Below are 21276 nucleotides of genomic sequence, written 5' to 3'. Positions count from 1 at the left end.
CATCCCACTGAGCAGAACTCAGTCTCATGACTACATATAGCTACACAGGAGCCAGAAAATGTCACCGTAATTCTGGCAAATGCCATCGGTATTCCTGGGGGTCATGTGCTCAACTGGTAATCGGTCTGAGTACTAGGAGAGGAAAGCGAAGAGCCCGGGAGCCAGCTCTGCCTCCACGGCAGACAGGATGCTGGTGACGCCTGCACAGATCTGGGCCCTCCAGTGCTTTACAAACCACGGGGCTTCCGGGGGGCTGTGCAGGGAAGCCACGCCTGACGTTCCGTGTGATTTCCATCGGAGGAATCACCGAAGCTGTCCGTGTCTAAACCTCCACAATTGTGATAGGAACGTTCACAGCTACAGGAAAGATCAAGAAATATTTGTTGACTTGACGAGTCTGAGATCAGAGCTTTCAAACCAGTGACATATTCTTTAAAACGAACTGAACTATGGAGTTGGCACTGCTTTTAAGAATAGTGGATTTTTTGTCATTGATTGTAGCCGGTGGTTAAAAAGTTGTCTTTTCCATCAATGAGTTTATCCCTTGGAGAAAGGCAGCCGTTTTCATTTTTCAGTCAGATTTCAGAATCAAGAGGACTATTTATTTCTCAAATTCAGGAGATGCCTCTCAGGTTGCCACATTGTATGATGAAATGTGTGAGTAGGGAAAATATATATTGATGAAAAATTTGGGTTTGGCTTAAAGAAAATGGAGTAGAAAATGTTTGAACAAATAAGGAAAATTCAAACATCTAATCGTTCATTCAACATATATTTATTGAGCACCTACTTGGTTCTGGCTGAGCTGGATTTGAGAATAAAGGCAGGCACGTGTCCTGCCCTCGAGACTTTGCACGCTGCTAGCAAACAGAACATGTAGTAACGCGATAGCAGATAACGGTAGACGCTATGAAACAGATCAATGATCTGACCTGATAAAGGTTAACGAGGGGCATCTACTTTAGATGACACAGCTGAGGAAGTCCTCCTTCCCGAGGCAGGAGAAGACGCCAGACTGGGAGGAGGAGAACTCCAGGCAGAGATCGCCAAGGCCCGGGCAGAAGATTGGTGGACACGTGCGGCATGAACGGCAAGGTGAGCAACAAGACCCAGTGTATGTGTTTGCAGCACCATCCTCTGCGAGTGCCCACGGTTTAGATTTGTTACCCATGCCTCCCCGTGTTCACTGTAGCATCCATTATTTTTTATTCATTAAGTAATAGAATTTATCAATGAACCAATACTAAGTATTAAAATTTGATGGCCAAGAGAGGATGTATACCATACAAATAGACGCCACTAGGATGATGTATTTCAGAAGTGCATAGAACCAACTGCCAAAATGCCAGGAGCAGAGCTGCCAGGACAGGGCTGACTTCCGTGGCCGTCGGTAGTCCTGGCCGATGCAGTGCTGGGCAAAGTCCTCCTGGACTCGGATGGGCTGCGGTCCCTCCCATGCCGAGCTGGCACGGGCTGGAAGGATTGTCCATTCCTGGTCCTGTATTGTTTTCTCCATCCTGAGCACAGGGCTGTCTTCCAGCTCACGTCCCCAGGGAGCCAAGCACGGCTATATCGGGAGATCCCATCACACTGAGCACGCCGTGGGCCGCAGCCCTTCCGTGCTTTGAAACAGCCCCTCGCTTACAGAACAGATCCTGAGATATGACGAGCAGTCTGCATGTCCCTGTGTGTGCCAGCCCTTTCTTCGAATACCCAGGAAAACATTTTGCAAATTGCATAGAGCAGGCTTGCATTCCCAGACTTTCTCAGTAACCTCCTAAATTGCCAAACCTCCTTTCAGCCGGAAACTCTTGAAAGGAGCCTGTAGAAATTTGGTGACGGGCTCTGTGTTGGCAAAGGTGTCTCATGCTCTGTCCTCTCGGGTGGCCTGCTGAAGACCAGCCCGCATGGAACAGAGCCTGGGCAGAGGCCGCGGCCACGGCCAGCGCCTGACCTTTGCGTGAGAGCCCCGGGCAGCTCTGTGCGTGGAGGGGGCATGTGGCTGGCAATGGCCTTGGCACAGAAACTCTTGTCTGAGAGACTCGCCTGTCGGTCCCTAACGAGGAAATACCCCGAAGTGCAGCTGAGGGTTCCTGTTTTGGAGGGACGCTGCCTGCGCCTCGGGGAACTTCCAACAGGCGCAGGGATACAGAGCAAGTGTGGCTTTTGCCTAGGAAGGGAGCTCTGCAGAAGCATGTGGTCACATGAGGTCTGACAGGCTGTCCTGAAACGTGTGGACTTGGTGAAACAAGTCAAAAGTTTCCTAGAGGACGGACCTGGGGCGGGGCCACAGCCTGCCGCCTGACCGACCAGCGGGCTGCTCAGTGCCTGTGGGAGGCTCTCGGGACCCCACGTGCACGGCCAGGCTTCCCAGCTTCCCTTGCGTGGGACTGTGTTCAGCTCCTACTCAGGAAAAGGCCTAATACCTTTGTGAAAATCTGACAGTCCCTGTCATCGGGGATGAAATCAGATAAGGTGGCTACAAATGATGCAACCAATTTTCCACCAGCTTTTCCAGTGACTTCTGTTTCAGGCCCTCGCCCTCTCCTCTGGCCCTGCCACTGTGGTTTCAGAGCTTCTGCCCGGTCACCCCTGGGTGGGGGCAGAAGGAGTGGTGTGTGCTCTGGCGCGTGTCACTTCACGTCTCACAGCCCACTCCGTGAAGTGGAAAGGGACCCCTACCTCTCAGGGATGCTGCCGCCGCCACCTGGCCACGGTCTGACAGTATGTTGTAGGTCGTAAAGGGTTAAACCAATGCCCGTTGCTCTGCTTTGGTCTTCTATCAGCCTGGGGGGAGAGGGCTGATTCTAGATTGTTCATTCCTTGGATGACAGTGGAGATGGAGAAATGAAAATACTGAAAAGGATTGATGCCCTAAGCTACTGTGTCGTCGGGACAAAGTGTGACTTTAGGAGGATGTCCTATGAACTGTCATGTGCATGGGAGCCACCTGGAGGGTCTCATTAAATGCAGATTCTGACTCAGCACATGGGGGCAGGGGGCGCTGACACTAAGCATTTCTAACAGCTCCCCGGGATGCTCACACCGCTAGTCCTCGACTGCACGCTGCGTAGCAGTGGACCAGAGAGAAGGGTCAGGAGGGAGGTGATGGCGCAGGTGAAGGAGGGAGGGACACAGAGCCTTCCTGTCTGTGTTCCCTGCATCTTGGTGCCACAGCAGTGACATGAGCTAGAGTAACATTGTTAAATACCAGAACATGGCTTGTTGCTCTTAATTGAGCATATTTCTTGGGGAGTAAAGCTTGGGCCAGAGATACCGAGAGGAAACTGACCGAACGCGGACCATGCCAGCCCTGCTCCAGAGCTACACACACGGTAGGAAACCAGGAAGTTTCAGGCTGTCACAGAAGCAGCCTGTGTCCTGCCGGTTGGGAACTGATCCAATGACGATAAGATCATTCGCTCCGGTGACCTCAGCCGCATTGAAAGTGTTTTCTCGTGGGACCCAGCCTAACAGGCCTTGATTGGACATTGTGAGCTAACATCCTTGTCACTCACATTTAGAACCTAATGATTTCCTTCTGACATTCCCACCGTGTTTGGTAGCCGGCCATGGCATTATGCATTGTTCAGAATAATTTTCCATGTTACTGGGGCTGATTCCCCTGATTTATAGTTATTTGTGAAAGTTAGCTCTCCAAAGAGGGCGGAGGAGTCCAGAAAATAACTTCATAATAAACCACTGCAAACAAAGAGCGGCCGGTGAAATTCTTGCAACATGGCAATGATTCTGTAAAGGACTGCGCTTACGACGTAGTGCTCTGGCTGACCCAGCTCCAATGTGCACGCGTGGCACATGCGGTTGGAGATGCAGTGATGCCATGGCTTTGTTTGGTTATCACCAAAATAGCCGCTCATGGAAATGTGCTGTTGTGACTTGAAGCTACACAGCCATGAACTCTGCTGAGGCACATTCTCTAAGCCCTGTCACTCCAGTTGGCTAACCAGAGCCTTGGTTAAAACTGCCTATAGGGGACTCACTTTGATGAGTGAATCTCAAGCACATTTGGGAACTCTATGCTAGTTCTATACTTTTGTTTATTTATTTTTTAAAATATATTTTTATTGATTTCAGAGAGGAAGGGTGAGGGAGAGGGATAGAAAATGAATGATGAGAGAGAGTCATTGAGCAGCTGCCTCCTGCACGCCCCACACTGGGGATCAAACCCACAACCCAGGCATGTGCACTGACCGGGAATCGAACTGTGACCTCCTGGTTCACAGGTTGACACTCAACCACTGAGCCATACTATACTTTTGTTTATTGTAAAGTTTTAAAAATCACAAATATGAAAAATATCATAAAATGGAAATACTCAGTGGTTTGGTCCTGGCATTAATTTCCTATTCTGTTGGCAAGGAATCCTTGCGGTTCTAGTGAAGGTGGTTGAAGGCAGTGCTGTACGACGGTGTAGTTTATATCCAGCTGGAACTTGCTGCACTCAAAATCAGAAAGACCCATGTTGAGTTTCATAAGGGTTCCTACTGTACCAGAAAGTGGAAGCTGACAGATGCCATCTTTCCTCCCAGGAGGATTTCCCACATACTCATGGACTCTGCGGTTTGGTTTGGTCATGGTTGGCGATGAGGCTCCCAGCCAGGCAGGTAAGAGGCATTTGTATTAAGATCTTCGGGCTTCCTAGTCTGTGACCACAAGGGAAGGGCAGGTAATTCCCCTCAATCAGGTCCTGCAGAGCCACACAGCCGTCCTAAGGGAAAGGTTGATTTACGTTCTCTTATGAAGACCCAGGTATAGACATGCTGTGAAGTCTTTGCCTTTAGGAAAACTTGTTAAAGAAAGACAGTGGGTGATATAGGACAGGGCTACCAAACATTTATGTGTAAGAATCTCATGTCAACCATCTCCCTGAAAGCTATCCTCAAAGAACAACAAACAGCTCATTAAAATTGTACGTTTTGTTCTCAATGAACCACCCTTAACAGGCTCTTGCCCTCCAGCTCCCGTGGGCTCACCAAGGTGATTTAGTTACATGAAGGCAGGGCCTCCTCTCCTTCCTCCTCAGCCAGCAGTAACGTCTGTTGACTGAGGACTGCCAGTGGCAATTAGGTTGTGATTTGCTGGGCAGCGGACTTGTTGAAGGTGATGTGTAACATGTTGTTCTTAACAATGACTGTGCAGAAACAACGTGTTTTTCACTATGTTCATTGGAATCAAAAAAGCTGGGTGGGGAAATCGCTTGGTGTTCTTGTGGATTGTGAGCGTCCTTTTATTTTCTGCAGTACATGCTGCAAAGAGGGACAGACCCAGCTGGATATTTGCTGATGCTGCCTGCTCCCTACCTCCCCGGCGGGAGAGCCTCTTCCTTCAGGATGGATTGATGTCCCTTTCTGGGCACCTGGGAGTTACTCCAGTGTTTCCCTGGGAGTTACTTCAAATGCCTTCTCTCCATCTCACCCACTGTCTACTCAGAGTTTTGACCCAAAAAGAGGCAGATGCCTAGTGTAGACATCTGTGGAGTGTGGACTGGTCTGAGTGAAAGCCATTTCCACAGCTGAATCATCAAAACAGACACAAATCAGCAGGCCGGCTATACGGATGCTGATAAATACTGCAGAAATGCTAGATTTAATGAGCACTAAATGCAGCTCACGAGTACCCAGGGGACTGAAAGGAAGTTCAGTCTGCTTTTCTGATGATTCCTGTGTCCTCGCCACACAAATGTTTTTGCACTTATGTCAACACTCAAAAAATCTAAAATCAGCATGAATTCTATGCAGAGTGTGTGGTAGGAAAGGGCAGCTCTAACTTATACTCCAAGTTATATGTGGGAATAAGTCTAAATCATATAATACTAATTCCTGGACTGACCTGTCTTTTATGATTTATTTATATATATATATATATATATATATATATATATATATATATATATTTATTGATTTGAGAGAGAGAGAGGAAGGAGAAACATTGATGAGAGAAATACCCATCAGCTGCCTTCTGCACACTCCCTTATTGGGGATAAAGCACATAATCAGGGCATGTGCCCTGACCTGGAATTGAACCAGCAACCTCTCCATGCCTGGGAGGACGCTCAACCAACTAAGCGCCACCAACCAGGACCAATTTTGCTATTTTTAAATCTTCACTTTCCCGTATGTCACAGATAATGGCTAATTGGGTTGCCTCCCATGGAAATGACAAAGATAAGAGGTCAACACTTGCTTCCCAAAACAAAGGACTTGATTACATCTGGGTTGATGTTATGGTAGTATTTTCACTACCTGCTATTATTTAGTGTCATGTTGGAGACATTAGGTTCTCTTGACTTTTTTGTTTGTTAATCCTCACCTGAGGATATTTTTTCCATTGATTTTTTAGAGAGCGTGGAAGGGAGGGGGAGAGAGAGTGAGAGAGAAACATCAATGTGAGAGGGACACACCAATGGTTGCCTCCCACGCCCTGACTGGGGATTGAGCCTGCAACCGAGGTATGGGTCCTTGGCCAGAATTGAACCCGCAACCCTTCAGTTCACTGGCTGATGCTCTAACCACTTAGCCAAACCGGCTAGGGCAGTACTCTTAACTTTGATGACTTTTTACTCCAAGTTAATTAACAGCAACATGATAATAGCCTACCTTAAATGTCTAACTTTGGAAGACTTGGCACAGTGGTTCTCAAACTGGCCATACACTGGAATCACCTCAGGTGTTTCAAGAAAAATATTGATGCCTGGGTCTTACCCTCACTCATAGATTATGCCTCAGTGGGCCTGTGGTGCATTCTTGGTGTTGGAATGCTTAACAACTTCCAGATGATTCTACTGGGTAGCCATACTTAGAGAGGTGCCACCTGGTTTAGAAGAAATAATCTTAAAACTTAAGCAGAGTGAATTTTTAATAAATATCAAAGTAACTCTTTAGTCAAAAAGTGGAAATATATGCTCAATATGAAACTAAGACTCTCATTAGCAAAACCCAAGTACTATGTTTCTTCTAGGGAGTAGTGTGCCAATAAGTGTTTAAAGCCATATCCTCAAGAAACAAAGCCTTAACCAGTTGTATTTTGCCTATTTCCCTGGTATAAATTCTCCCAGCATGGCTGATTTCATGCTACCACCCAATATGCCAAATTCTTGAAAACCTAACAATCAGCTCTTGTGGGACAATTTTAGCCAGCTCTGCTTCTAGGAGAACTACATCTGGTTTGCCAATCTCTATCTGATGACAGCAGTAAATTACTTATCCTTTGGGGATGAGATGTACTTATTTAGGTTGCAATAGATACTCATCAATTGCCATTTTAAAAGCTGTGTACATTAGCAGAGTTATTTAGCAATGTTTGCAAGCTTTCTATGGATCCATCTTAATAGGTTTCATGATTGTTTTTACTTTATGTAAATAATATTCTTAATAAATGTGGTCATTTGGTGTGCAAATAAACAGCTCTGAGATCTTGTACAATCTCTGCATTTTGAGATTGATTAAAATGATCTATTTGAACATCATGCACATCCTATATAATAAAAGGATAATATGCAAATCAACCGAACAGTGGAACAACCAGTCGCTATGACATGCACTGACCACCAGGGGGCAGATACTCGACACAGGAGCTGCCACCTGGTGGTCAGTGTGCTCCCACAGGGGGAGCGCCGCTCAGCCAGAAGCTGGGCTCATGGCTGGCAAGTGCAGCGGTGGTGGCGGGAGCCTCTCCTGTCTCCCCGGCAGCACTAAGGACCCCTTGGGGGTCCTGGATTGCAAGAGGGTACAGGCTGGGCTGAGGGACACCCCTCTTCAGTGCACGAATGTCATGCACCAGGCCACTAGTTACTGAATAAATGATAATAACACAAGATAATCTATCATGCTTCTTCTAGGCCAAGCACTGTTCTAAACTCTTTCCATATATCAACTTACTTATTACTCACAACTCTGAGGTGTGTCCTATTATTATCTCCATCTTGACAGATGAAGGAACTCAGAGTCAGAGAGGTTAATTAACTTATCCAATGACACACAGCTAGTCAGTAGCAAACTGGAATTTGAACTGGGCAGTCAGGCTGCTCTTAACTGACATATTTATCAAAAAGACCTAGAGAGCCCTGGCTGGTGTGGCTCAAAGTGTTGGGTGTCATCTCAAGCACCAAAAAGGTTGCTGGTTAGATCTCAGCCAAGGCACATGCCCGGGTTGCAGGCTTGATCCCCAGTAGGGGGCGTGTAGGAGGCAGTCAATCACATGGATGTTTCTCTCTCCCTCTCCCTTCCTCTCTCACTAAAATCAATTTTGAAAATCTTTTAAAGAAAGACCTAGAGAATCAAAATTATTCTCTGAGATTATTTTTGAATACTGCAGAAGTCTAGTCACCGCCCACCCCCACCTTTCCGGTTATTTGAAAATCTTTTTCAAATCCAACAACATTTGTTCACCTGCTAAAATAATTATTTTATCTTTCTCATTATCAGTGTAGTGCCATGTTTCCTGTTTGGAAAGCAGAAAGTACCCTTGACTTTTGTATAAAAGTGCAATTGTATTTACTGAGGAATACATTTTATAGCAAGTCATATTACCAAAAACACCAGAAATAGCACTGGTTTTGAAACGCTCCTTTTTATGGGTTTACTTGGCTGGAGACAAAAAATTTAAAAAAATAAAGCACACCTCGGTTATGACGCTTCCAGAGGCAGAGAAGGTCTTTTATTTTATTTTTAAGTTTGCTTGGAAATCATTTTAAACTTGCAGAAGTTTCAAGAATCAGACTGAGGCAAAGAAAACATCGCTTGTGCTTAGATCCATGTATTGTTAGATTTTAGCCCATTTGCTCTATCAATTGCTCTCTTTCTGGAGGTGTGTGTGTAATGGATATACATGCACACAATGTTTTTTATGAAATTTTTTAGTAAATTGCATACATTATGGACCATGACCCCAACCTACTTCAATGTATATTTCCCAAGAATAGGGATGTTGTCTTATGTAGTCACAGTAAACTTCTAGTCGAAGTTGCCATCTTTATTCCAGCTTGCCAGTTCCTCTAATATTGTCCCTTGGAGTATTATTTATCTGCACAGGTGCAGCACGAGGCACTGAGTGCATGGAGCTGCCAGGTATGTTTAGTTCACATTCAGTGGGACATTTCCCCAGAGCCTCTCTTTGTCTTCTGTGATTTTTAAAGAATTCAACCAACACCCCTTCCCCCCTTTTTAACAGAACATTCCTCATTTGGAGTTTGTCTGCTGTTTCTTCAGATTAGGCCCAGACATGGGTTGCAGGCCAGAATACTACACAAGTGATGTCACTTCCTTCTCAAGGTGTCACATGGAAGCCACGTGTTTTGCACCCGCCCTTCGTTGGCAAGGTTCATGTGAGCTACCCGGTCAGGAGGTCACCCAGTTTTCCCACTGCACAGCTGCTATTCTTTCCCGTGTAACTAATGAGCAATCCGTGTGGAGATACCTTAGGAGCAAACCAATATCCTGCTCCTAACCAGAATTTCCCTCTGGCCTCAACATCATTGATCATTCTTACTGAGCCATTATTTACTGTGGTGGTTGAAAAATGATGATTTTCCAATTCCCACACTTCTTCCACATTTACCAGTGAGCCCATGGCACTCTATGGTAAGGAAGACAATTCCTTCTCCTTTCTCTCTTTCTCTCCCTCCCTCCAGTGTTACTCACAGATTCTTATTTTTCCCCAATGGTTTGTAATTTGTGATTTTTCTTTATTATTTTACTTCTCAAATTATCCCAGTTTGGGCCAATCAGTGGGAGTGCCTTCAAGCTGATTGGCATATTTGGGTGACATACCTCGTTATTTATTTGAACATGTCCTTACTTTCTGGCATAAGATATTTTAGACTCAGGTGGTTCCTACTGCTCTCCCATTGGGATTGGCCATTTTTCCAAAGCCTCCTTCGTTTTAGTGGGGCATGAGGTGTAGACACCAAGGTGTGGGTGCTGGGTGTACTCATTCCTATGGAGGTGTCTTTGCTTCTAAGCTCTTTGGCAGATATACTAGTAGTTGGGAAACACATGCATGTGTGTACATGTCCAATAAGTCCCTCCTCATTCTCGGCTTTGCTTTCTGTGGTTTCAGCTAGTTACCTGCAGTAAATCAAGTCCAAAAGTATTAAATGAAAAATTTCAGAAATAAACAAGTCATAACTTTTAAGTTCCGCGCAGTGCTGAGTAGCATGATGCAATCTCACGCCATTCTGCCCGCCCAGCCTGGGAGGTGACTCCCCTGTCGGTGTCTCCACGCTGTAGAGGCTCCGTGCCCGGTGGTCACTGAGCTGCCGTCTGGGTTATCAGATCACAGGGCTTGTGCTCAAATAACCTTTGTTTTACTGCATATTGGCCCCAAAACGCAAGAGTAGTGCTGCTGGCAATTCGGATATGCCTTAAAGTGCTTTCTTTAAGTGAAAAGGTGAAGACAATACAAGATATCTAAGAGAGACCACACTCACATAACTTTTATTAGAGTATATTGTCATAATTGTTCTATTTTCTTGTTAGCTCTTGGTGTTAATATCTTACTGTGCCTAACTTATAAATTAAACTTTATCATAGGTCTGTATGTATAGGGAAACAACATAGTATGTATAGGGTTTGGTACTATCTGTGGCTTCAGACATCCACTGGGGGTCTGGGAGCTAAGGGGGAACTACTGTATACATACACATTAGTGCATATGCACATCAAGACATGCAGATATGCATGTCAAATTGTACACACACACATACAAATACATGCCTTAGAAACCGTGAATTTCCATCTATCCCAGTGCATTTTCACATTGTTTGTTTCCCCCTCATTCCATAGCAGCATGTTCCTTCTTCCAGAGGGAAAATTCTGTCTCCTAACATTAATACATCTTCTCATTTGCTCAATCATGTAAGACATCGGAAATAGTTTCATTATTATTGGAACACAGAGTTCCCTCATTCCTGCCTGTCAAAACCAACTGGACCCAGGAATTTCATGCCTAGTAATTCATCCAAAAGAGAGGAACTCGTGTGTCTACAAACAGCCTTGTATGAGAATGTTTGTAGGAGCTTTGCTCATCATAGACCCAAATTGGAAATAGCCCAACTGTTTTAAGAGAAGAAGAGATAAAGAATCTGTGATACATTCACGCAATGAGATACTACTCAGCAATAAAAAGAAACCCATTACTGCTGCAGGAACAATATGGAAGAATTTCAAAAACATGCTGAGTTTTAAAAGTCAAACAAAAGAACACATAATATATGAATCCATTTACATGAAGTTTGAGAACAGGCAAAACGAATCTCTGGTGATAGAAACTAAGCCACTGTTTGCTTTTGTTGGAGGTGGGACAGGGCAGGACATGACCTGGGAAGGGGCATGGGAAAGCATTCTGGGGTTAAGGAAATGTACTGTGTCTTGAACAGGATGTGAGTGACATGGGTGCGTGCAATGGGTTAAACTTTACCTTGAAGACATGTGCATTTCGCTGTCTATAAGTTAACCTCAATTTGAAAAAATTGGCTGGAGTCGAGTAGAGACGGCTTGTCTTGGCTGGAGCTGCTCCTCTGGGTTGCCTGACTTCTGCTCCTCCCCCTCGGCACTCCCGCCTGGCAGGCATCTGTGTGAGCTACCCCTGACCAGTATGTTTGCTTCCTTTTATTATCATTGCAGGTATGCAAAATGCAAGTTAGAATTTTAAAATTAATTACATGACATTATCAACTATTTAGGTCAGGGCAATCTAGACACTTTAAGACAGCAAAGATATGCAAGCAATTCAAATATTGCTGGATTGTAAATTAATCCTGTCTGATCTATTAAGATAAAAGCAAGAACAAGCAAACTGCAGTGTAGTCAGACTCTGCCATGGAAACAGCTGAGCAAATATCAGGTCAACGAGGCATCGATTTTCTCAGACCTTCTCATAGATTCTGGTGCAGACCACGCCTTTCATCTTACATTCCTTTAAAAAAGAGAGAGATGAACTGGGTACCTAAAGCCCAAACGAGGGGACAACAAATTTGTAGTGATAACAGAAATTAAAAACCATCCCATGAGATTAAACTCAGAAAAGTTTAAAATATCAGCATGCCAGTCTCCAGTAATTTAAAATCATGGCCACTAAAGCAGGAGAAATAGTTTTAAAGTTGATCTATGCTACAGCAGAAGAATTCTTTTAAAATGGCAACTTCCTCTATGCTGAACACCTGAAAGTAATATAAAATAGTATTGAATGGAAAAATAAATAGATAAATAAAATTATATGCACGCTTTTAAGTCTACTAAAACAGTGGTTTTCAAAATTACCTGCACATTTGCCTTGTCTGAGGAACACTTAAAAATACGGATGGCTCCTCCTCCCCAAGTGGTGTGATCTGTGATGGGCCCCATATTGGTACTTACTCCCCATGTAAGTCTATTGTGCAGTCAGGGATCAAAAAACCTCTGTTCTAAAGGAAGAGACATTCAAAACAGCATGTGAATCTATTTACAATTAATGTATGTGCTAATTAGTGAGCACAGAACCCAAAACTTCAAAAAATCATCAGAGGTCACCTCATGTAACCTTTGTCACCCTTCTCATCTGCCGACTAACGAGGTCTGCCGAGAGCTCAGCTTCAATTATTGACGTGGTTTAGGCCAAGTTACTATGGATTCTTGAAAACACTTAGATATCTACAAATATTCACTGATTGAGCCTTTGGGTTTGTTTTGCTTGTAGAACTTAGACTTGCTTTTCTCTTTGTAAGTCCCAACTAGTGAGATTCATCCAGACCCTCTTTAACTTTACTATCATTTTTATGTGTTGTTATATCTAAAGTAACAAGTAGGCTTTCTTAGTTCTAAATTCTCAAGCCTTAAACTGGAACTCTTGATAGTTTAAGCATCACCCAAACACTAATTCTGCCTCACTCTCAGCCATGCTTAGCCATTGGGGTTCTAAAGAAAAAAAGAATATTTTTGAAAATATTATAACCAATTTCTTTATTTCAATGGCATCATTTCTGTATTTAGAAGTAAAGACACTCTTACCACTACCATTTTCCCATCCACCAGCTTTCTCTTTATTGTGGTCTCTTTGCCATCCCATTTCTGCACTTGATTCAATGAGCCTCTGACCAAGGTTACGACGCTCTGCAAAGACAAGTTCACATAATTGGTTGATTAAAGAAGCATTAGTAAGCACATTCATTTCCAACAGAAGGAAGTAGTCTACCCTTTCAACACTAGCGGACTTATCCTCTCTCAAGCTGGAGACTTTGAAGAGAAACATTGAAGCTTACCTTTGTTTTCCGGTTGTCAGCTGTGGTTTCTTCAAATTCCTGGCCAAGCTTGAAAGAGATCTCTGTATTTTTAAAGGTGCTTTCAGTCCTTATGGTTATAGTATCCCCTTTCTTACTGATGATCACTTTGGGTTTGGCCAAATTTCCCAGTTTTCTGGTGGCTAACCCCACACCTGAAAAGCAAGGTAGAATTAGAATAATGCTGACCCAGAGAGAGCACCTAGAGAGTCTGTGGGGCCCACATTCTGGGCTCAGGTGGAAAGACGGCAAGTAGTGACAACCATAATTAAGAGCCTCCTCCCATGTTTCATCTCCTAATGGAAATGCATGTCATGGACTTGGATATTTTGGGTTTTGTTACAAAGGTGACGTCTGCAAATTTGAAAGGTAAAAGTGTTCAGCCCAGAGTCATCCAACTGCACCTCCATTGAAAATCACTCCCACCTCCACCCGCACCTCCATTGGACATCACCCACTGTAGTTTTGTCTGGACCAGTACAGACACTTTAGCTTGCACACAGATTGTAGAGGTTTTTTTAAATGATGCTATGACAGATGCACACTGTCCCATGACTTTTCTCCCTCAGTAACATACTATGGATATAGAAAAGAGTTCCCCCACATCCTTGATTGAATTTCATTTCTGAAATTTTGTTGTGGCCCCTAAATCTAGTGGGTAGAAGAAACAATCCATTTCCCTTCAAGACCTACCTGTACCATTCCAAATGATCATTAGTAAATAAAATCATTAATTTTTTCTGCATTTGAAAAACAAAACAAAATTAGACTCAAGTATTATTATTAGTATTCAAGATTATACAAATACATGGAAAAGGGAAATGTCAAATGAGAGTAATATATTAAAATATATAAAGGGAAAACTAGTATATGTATATATATACTAGAGGCCCAGTGCACGGTGCGGGGGGGCGGGGGCGTGGCCTCAGCCCAGCCTGCACCCTCTCCAATCTGGGACCCCTTGGGGGATGTCTGACTGCCAGCAGTCGGACAGCCCTCTCACAATCTGGGACCACTGGCTCCTAACTGCTCACCTGCCTGCCTGCCTGATTGCCCCTAACTGCCCTCCCTGCTGGCCTGGTCACCCCTAACTGCCTCCCCCACTGGCCTGGTTGCCTCTTAATGCCCCCCTGCTGGCCTGGTTGCCCCCAACTACTCCCCCGCCAGCCTGGTCGCCCCTCACTGCCTCCCTCTGTCAGCCTGATCACCCCTCACTGCCACCCCCTGCCGGCCTGGTCACCCCCAACTGGCCCCCTGCCAGCCTGGTCGCCCCACGCAGCCTGCTGTTCAGTTGTTTGGTCACCCCTCACTGCCCCCCCCCCCTGCCAGCCTGGTCGCCTCATGCAGCCTGCTGCTCAGTCGTTTGGTTGGCCCTCACTAACCCTCCACCAGCCTGGTTGCCCCACGCAGCCTGCTGCTCAGTCATTTGGTCGGTCCTCACTAACCCCCTGCCGGCCTGGTCGCCCCACGCAGCCTGTTTGGTTGTCCATTCAGTTGTTTCAGTTGTGACGGTCGCTTATGCTTAGATAGATAGATAGATAGATAGATAGATAGATAGATAGATATAGTGTCCCTCAAAAATGTATACACACTTTAAATATTTATAAAGGCAGTGTTTATTAAAATACATTTCATTTTCAAAATTGAGCTATCAGCTGTTACAGTGTATATACATTTTTGGGGGGACCTTCTTGTATTATTTATTAAAATTATTGTATTATTTATTTGTACTACACTGTAAACCTACTTTTGCCAATCCCTGTGTCCACCTAATAAGAAGTGACGAGTTAGACCTAATAAAGAATGGTGAACTGTACTCTTTTTTCTAATCCTGATTAATCTTATATTATCTTATATGCTTTAGAGCAATGTTTTTCTAGCTAAATTTCTGCAGGAAAGCCTGAGGATCTACATTCTAAAAGTGGAAAATGACAGAATCAGGAGTCCTTCATTGAGACTTGCTCATATTTTGCTTCTTCCTCAGCTGTAAAGTGAAGTCCATGCATCTAACTAATCTGACTGTATGGATTGATCCCCATAAGGTCTCATAGTTTTCTAGGCAACATGACAGGATTTGGCTCATTTTATCTATAAAGAACCTTTCTCATTAGCTTTCTGAACAAGTAAATAAAGCCACAGACATTTTGGCAAGCAGGGCAACCTGGTCCTTGGCATCACTGTCTATTGGATTGATACAGCTCTGAAAGTGTCCCAAGACTCTGCCCATCGATTGGGCTCATATCTGTGGAACAGTCTCTAGAAATAGTGTCAAATAAAGTTGATGTAACTAATGACTGGGTTTTCCACCTCCATCCACTGCTCCAACTCCAGGAAAGTCTAATGTTAGTGTAATTGAGTTTGAATTCACTGCCACAACCCAATTCTTTTTATCTCAGTAACTTCCCTAGACTATAAACATCCTGGTTTAATGCATCTTCTTTTTACAAACTCTCTATCTACATGATTATGTAATAATGGACAACTAGAGCAGTGATGGCGAACCTATGACACGCATGTCAGAGGTGACACGCGTGTCAGAGGTGACACACGAACTCATTTTTTTGGTTGATTTTTCTTTGTTAAATGGCATTTAAATATATAAAATAAATATCAAAAATATAAGTCTTCGTTTTACAATGGTTGCAAATATCAAAAAATTTCTATATGTGACACGGCACCAGAGTTAAGTTAGGGTTTTTCAAAATGCTGACATGCTGAGCTCAAAAGGTTCGCCATCACTGACCTAGAGGTAGAGAGAGAAAGCTTATAGTTTAGCTAAACATCAACATTTTAACTTCAGTACCTTCAGCTCCTTGTATTATGAGCACTTTAGCTGTTACAAAGCCAGCATTCAGGAAAGCCAAGGAATGGGTTGACTAAACGTCAAAGACTTTTTCCTGTGGTCCTGAACCCAAAGCCCTATTGATATGAAACTGCCTTTGGAAATTGTGGGAGTTTCATGCATCTAAGCAGCTCTCATGTAAGTTAAAATCTATTAAAATTGCCACAAAGGAAATGCAAACAAATTATCTGACACAAGAGAGGATCAAGCCTAGCAGAGGATTGCACTTCAGCCTGTGCAAACTTCCTCAGCCTCCTGGAAAAGGAGGCAGAAGGCCACAGTCACACAGCTTTCTCCAAAAGAGCCTTCCTTACCCAGCGCTCTCATGTAGTCATCGAAATGCTCGCTGGAGACCAGCTTCCAGGTGCCCACAAAGCTGCTGCTCATTGTGCTGGAGGAGAGGGCAGCCCAGTTCCCGGGGAGATTCAGGGGACTCCAGTGAGAGGCTGGAGCCTCCGAAGATGCTTTTCAAAGACGTCCATAGCACGTGACGCCCACAGAGACCCAATGGGGAAAGGCGGAGTCAGGCCCAGGCAATGAATGGCTCATAAATCATCCATTAGGACAAAAGAAAACTCCACATAATGTTTCCTTTCATTTCCAAACATTTTTATAAAGATCAACGAGAGTACTATTTGAACTTTCAAAAAATTTTTTGGTTGATCTTACATTTTTAAGAAGTGCTTAGGTCCTTAATACTTTGGAAAAGACTCCATGAATTGAGTCCTATACCGAACTAAATGATCTGAGCATGAATGAATGAAGGCGTGTGTGTGTGTGTGTGTGTGTGTGTGTGTGTGTGTGTGTGTTCAGGCATCTTGGTCACTCTCTATCCTGAGTCTGCACAATTAAGAATTCTTATTGAAAGAGAAGACTGAGGGAGAAATGTCCCTGAGGACTGTGATGACCGCCTCCACTATGCTGTGGGAGAGAAAAGCCAGAAGCAGAGTGAGGACGTGGTCATAGGTGAGGGAGGTTCGGCATAGCTCACATACTCAGGGGGGCAGAGTAGGCGGCAAACACAGCCAGTGTGTTAGAGCAGGGACAGAGCCTGGATTCACGGGGGACAAGAATAGGGCCACCACAAGCTCCTTGGCTCCAGCGAAGATCGTCATCTAAGAAAAACCTTGAGTCTTAATTAGGCAGGCTCTTAGTTAATAAAGAAACTTTGAGTTTAAGTCTTTAAAATAAATCCACAGTTAAATAAAGAGAACGGGTTTTCTATAAGAGGAACCCTAATATATACATCTTCAACAATTCCAGGAGCAAAGTACTGGTATTTCAACCATTTTTTCCAAAGAGCAAAGCAGAAGTCATGGCAGGTAGGTAACTTGTTCCCAACACGTGACAAAGGAGAGGCAGGACTTGAACTGGGCGTTGCTCCCTGGTGCCTGGACTCCAGACCAATATTTTGCACAGAGGCCCTGGCTGACAGCAAGCCATCCTGACATCACCAGGACTAGACAGGGACACTCATTCTCAAGTCAAGAGAAGTGAAGGTCATGAGCTGAAGTCCCCAGGCTCCCATGGTCATCAGAGCCCCCGTCTTTGATCAGGGGGTGCAAATGTCAAACCACCTCGAATAGGAGTGTTGCTCTTGGGAATAATGCCCAGTTGCTGCCATGCCTTTTCCCAGCAGCTTTTCACACTGGCTTTCATCCTGGCTGTGAGGCAGCTGATACTGTATATGTAGATCAGGTTGGCACTCGTCACAGCCATGAAGCATCCTGTGGTCCACTTGCTAATGACAGTAGAATTGCTGGCCTCCAGGGCTCAGGTCTCCAGTGCCACAGCTGTGCCCTAACCATTGCAATTAGGTGGCTCGTATAACCTAGGTTGCAGGTTTGATCTGTGGTTAGGGCACGTGTGGGAAGCAACTGGCTGATATTTCTCTGGTACATCAATGTTTCTCTTCCTCTCTCAAAAAATAATCAATAATCAATAAAAAAAAAACATATCCTCTGGTGAGGATTTCAAAAAGAAGAAAAACATGAAGGCTTTCCTGTGCTGGTCCATTGCACGTGGTCCTTAACCCTCCCCACAGCCCTCTGATGATCTCTCCATTTTGCAAAGGAGAAAAGTTCGGTGGTTAAGCAACTCATTTCGTGCTCACACAGCTGTCGGTGGCAGGAGGACTCACGTCCATTCCCCCACTTCACCTGGTGGGTCTCTGGGTGACAATGGACTCTGTGTGTCTCGGGCTGCTGGGTAGGTGGTCCCGCCCCTCCTCGTCCCTCCCAAATCACACAGCATCTAGATACCAAACGTCAAAGTGGACAGACGATACTTCCCCCTAAATGTTCAAAAAGAAACCTTTAGAACCTATAATTTGGGGATTAGGTTATTCCCTAACACTTTATCCTAATTTTCCATCAATTTTTGGTTATTAATTTTGGAATAGTCAGTCAGCTGTCTTTCTATGGCCAGTGAAGAAAAGTATGTCCATTTGTGTTTATTGAATGTTTGTGTAAAAGTGTGAAAATTAAATACACTAAGAATGTTCAAAAATTATTTCTTTAGTCGCTTACTAAATAGTATTGGATACCAAGAAGAAGAAGAAGAAGAAGAAGAAGAAGAAGAAGAAGAAGAAGAAGAAGAAGAAGAAGAAGAAGAAGAAGAAGAAGAAGAAGAAGAAGAAGGAAGAGGAGGAGGAGGAGTATCCTATCTAATAATAGACAAACAGGGTAATTGACCGTACTTTCGCTACACCTCCCATTGGCTAATCAGTGTGATATGCAAATTGATCGTACCTTTGCTATGCCTCCCATTGGCTAATCAGTGTGATATGCAAATTAACCACCAACAAAGATGGCGGTTAATCAGAGCTGAGAGGTCCCCTGCCCAGGCCTGACACCTTGGTCAGAAGCGTTAGGCCTGGGCATGGGCGGAGCTGCAATGGTGGGGAGCAGGAGTGGAGCCGGCGATCGTGGGGAGCTGGGGGTCCCCTGCCCAGGCCTAATGCCCCGGCCAGAGGCGTTAGATCTGGGCAGGGGCGGTTCCAGCAATCGGGGGTAGCAGGGGCAGAGCCCACGATGGTGGGAGCTGGGGGTCCACTGCCCAGACCTAAGGCCTTGGCCAGAGGCATTAGGCCTGTGCAGGGGCGGAGCCAGCGATTGTGGGGAGCAGGGAGGGAGCTGGTGATGGCGGGGAGCAGGGGCAGAGCCAGCGATCATGGGGAGCAGGGGCTGAGCCGACAATTGAGGGAGCTGGAGGTCCCCTGCCCAGGGCTAATGACTCGGCCAGAGGCGTTAGGCCTGGGCAGGGGCCAAACCGGCAATTGGTGTGAACAACAGAGGAAACACCTTTTCTGGCTGCTCATTGGCTTAGCTCCCTGTATGCCACTGGTAATATTCTTAGTAACTTGGGTAATAAGAATCCAAATAGGTGATCTAGGGTTTTTTACCACACTCCTGGAGAAAAAAAGGAAGGTCTGCTGCTGGAGGGTTAAGAAATGTCATATCCCGTCCTAGCTGGTTTTGCTCAGTGGATAACGCCTCGGCCTGCCCACTGCTGGGTCTGGGTTCAATTCTGACCAAGGGCATGTACCTAGGTTGCAGGCTCCTCCCTGGCCTGGGCCCAGGTCAGAGCTCAAGCAGGAGGCAACCAATCGAAGTGTCCCTCTCACTTTGATGTTTCTCTCTGTCTTTCCCTTTCTCTTCCACATTCTCTAAAAATCAATGGAAACATATCCTCAAGTGAGGATAAAAAAAAAAAAGAAAGAAAGAAATGTCATATCCTATGAAAGACACATCTTGATAATGCCTAAAGAAAGTTGTCATTTTTTCATGGTGAAGGGACTGGAGTCCGTGTTGATGAAAACACCTTGGTGGCTGCGGTGACTGGCAGTGGCTGCAGCAGCGGGGTGATGGGGCTGGTGCCTTCCCCTGATCAGTCCGGTCGCCTTCCACAAAGGGAGGCCAGACTGTGGCGTAGGCCCGCTCCCCAAGGGGAGCAGGGAGCAGGGAGTAGGACATCCCCTGAGGGCTCCCAGTATGTGATAGGGGGCAAGCTGGGCTGAGGGACCCCCTCCCATCCAGTGCACAAATTTTTGTGCACCGGGACTCTAGTTCTCTAATAATAGTATTAATCATGGTTTTATTATGATTGATTTTGGTATCATTCATGTTTTCCTACAAGCATCAGTCTGTATTTAAAATAGAATAGTTTACTATTAAATTATTCAGAACCAAATTTTTTTTTAACTTCTCTATTGTTTAACAAAAATTTTTGAAAACAAAATGTATTTTCCTGTGTGGCTTATAAAACCTACACTCACTTCCTTTGGAAAATGAATAAATAATGGCTTTTCATTGCTCAACTCACTATAATGAATAGTTTTGTTATTTCTAATACAACTTGATACAAATGACATTTTATCATTTCCTTGTACAGAGATAATGATAAATCTAATGCTATTGATTACTGTGGCATTATCATTTACTCACAGAGAGGTAATGACCTTGAAGGCAAGGCAGATATGCCAAGAGGCTCATCTTAGAGAGGAAGGGAGAGGGAGAGAGAGAGAAACATCAATGATGAGAGAGAATCATTGATGGCTGCCTCCTTCACACCCCCTACTGGGGACCGAGCCCACAACCCAGGCATGTGCCCTTGGCTGGAATCGAACCCAGGACCTTCAGTCCGCAGGCCAATGCTCTGTCCACTGAGCCACACCAGCCAGGGCAAGAGGCTGATCTTATAAAAAGTCCTTAAGAAGACTAAGGCGTCTCAGTAGAAACTTATTTCTTACAGACATTTGACTGAAAATAAAAATAAAGGCCGAGGGCTTTGTGATGCCTCTGCTACTGGCAACATCAGAAGGCAGGCGGAACCACCCCCCCCCCCCGAACCCGTCTAGCCCAGTGCCTGTGTGCAGTTCCCGAGAGCGTGGGCAGCAGTGGGGCTGAGTCAGCACCCACTGAACGAAGGGCTTCCTCGGAGAACTATGCTTGGCGCCACCAGCTAACCACCCAGCACAGGGGTTTGTTTCTCGTCGGGTCTCTTTGTTCTCTGAGCCTCCCACCTATGAGAAGAGAATGAGTCCTGAAGATTCAGGACTGTCTACTCTTTTCTTAGTGATGCCTCTGTGATCACTAATGACTTGGCCAGAGGCATTAGGCCTGGGCAAGGGCGGAGCGGGAGAATTTGAATGAGTCAGTGT

General features: G+C 44.9%; 1 protein-coding gene across 1 annotated transcript; it reads right to left on the bottom strand.

The window, feature by feature from the left end:
• Positions 1-11767: 11767 nt before the first annotated feature.
• Positions 11768-16539, bottom strand: LOC102437447 (myelin P2 protein). Its single transcript, XM_006102140.3, has 4 exons — positions 16430-16539; positions 13256-13428; positions 13005-13106; positions 11768-11934 (listed from the first exon to the last, which is right to left on the bottom strand). The coding sequence occupies exons 1-4, from the start codon at positions 16500-16502 to the stop codon at positions 11884-11886; spliced, it is 399 nt and encodes a 132-aa protein (XP_006102202.1). The 5' UTR covers positions 16503-16539; the 3' UTR covers positions 11768-11883.
• Between the last annotated feature and the right edge of the window lie 4737 nt (positions 16540-21276).

This window comes from Myotis lucifugus, unplaced genomic scaffold (genome assembly GCF_000147115.1).
Source record: "Myotis lucifugus unplaced genomic scaffold, Myoluc2.0 scaffold_400, whole genome shotgun sequence".
NCBI classification, from domain to species: Eukaryota; Metazoa; Chordata; class Mammalia; order Chiroptera; family Vespertilionidae; genus Myotis; species Myotis lucifugus.
This window is presented reverse-complemented; position numbering and strand designations above follow the sequence as displayed.

What these genes read in the sequence shown, in the direction of transcription:
- LOC102437447 (XM_006102140.3), bottom strand. Translation starts at nt 16,502, where the DNA reads ATGAGCAGCAGCTTTGTGGGCACCTGGAAGCTGGTCTCCAGCGAGCAT. An exon ending in CTGACAACCGGAAAACAAAG is followed by an intron (nt 13,107 to 13,255) that starts GTAAGCTTCAAT and finishes TTGTCTTTGCAG; the next exon opens with AGCGTCGTAACCTTGGTCAG. An exon ending in TGGATGGGAAAATGGTAGTG is followed by an intron (nt 11,935 to 13,004) that starts GTAAGAGTGTCT and finishes TCTTTTTTAAAG; the next exon opens with GAATGTAAGATGAAAGGCGT.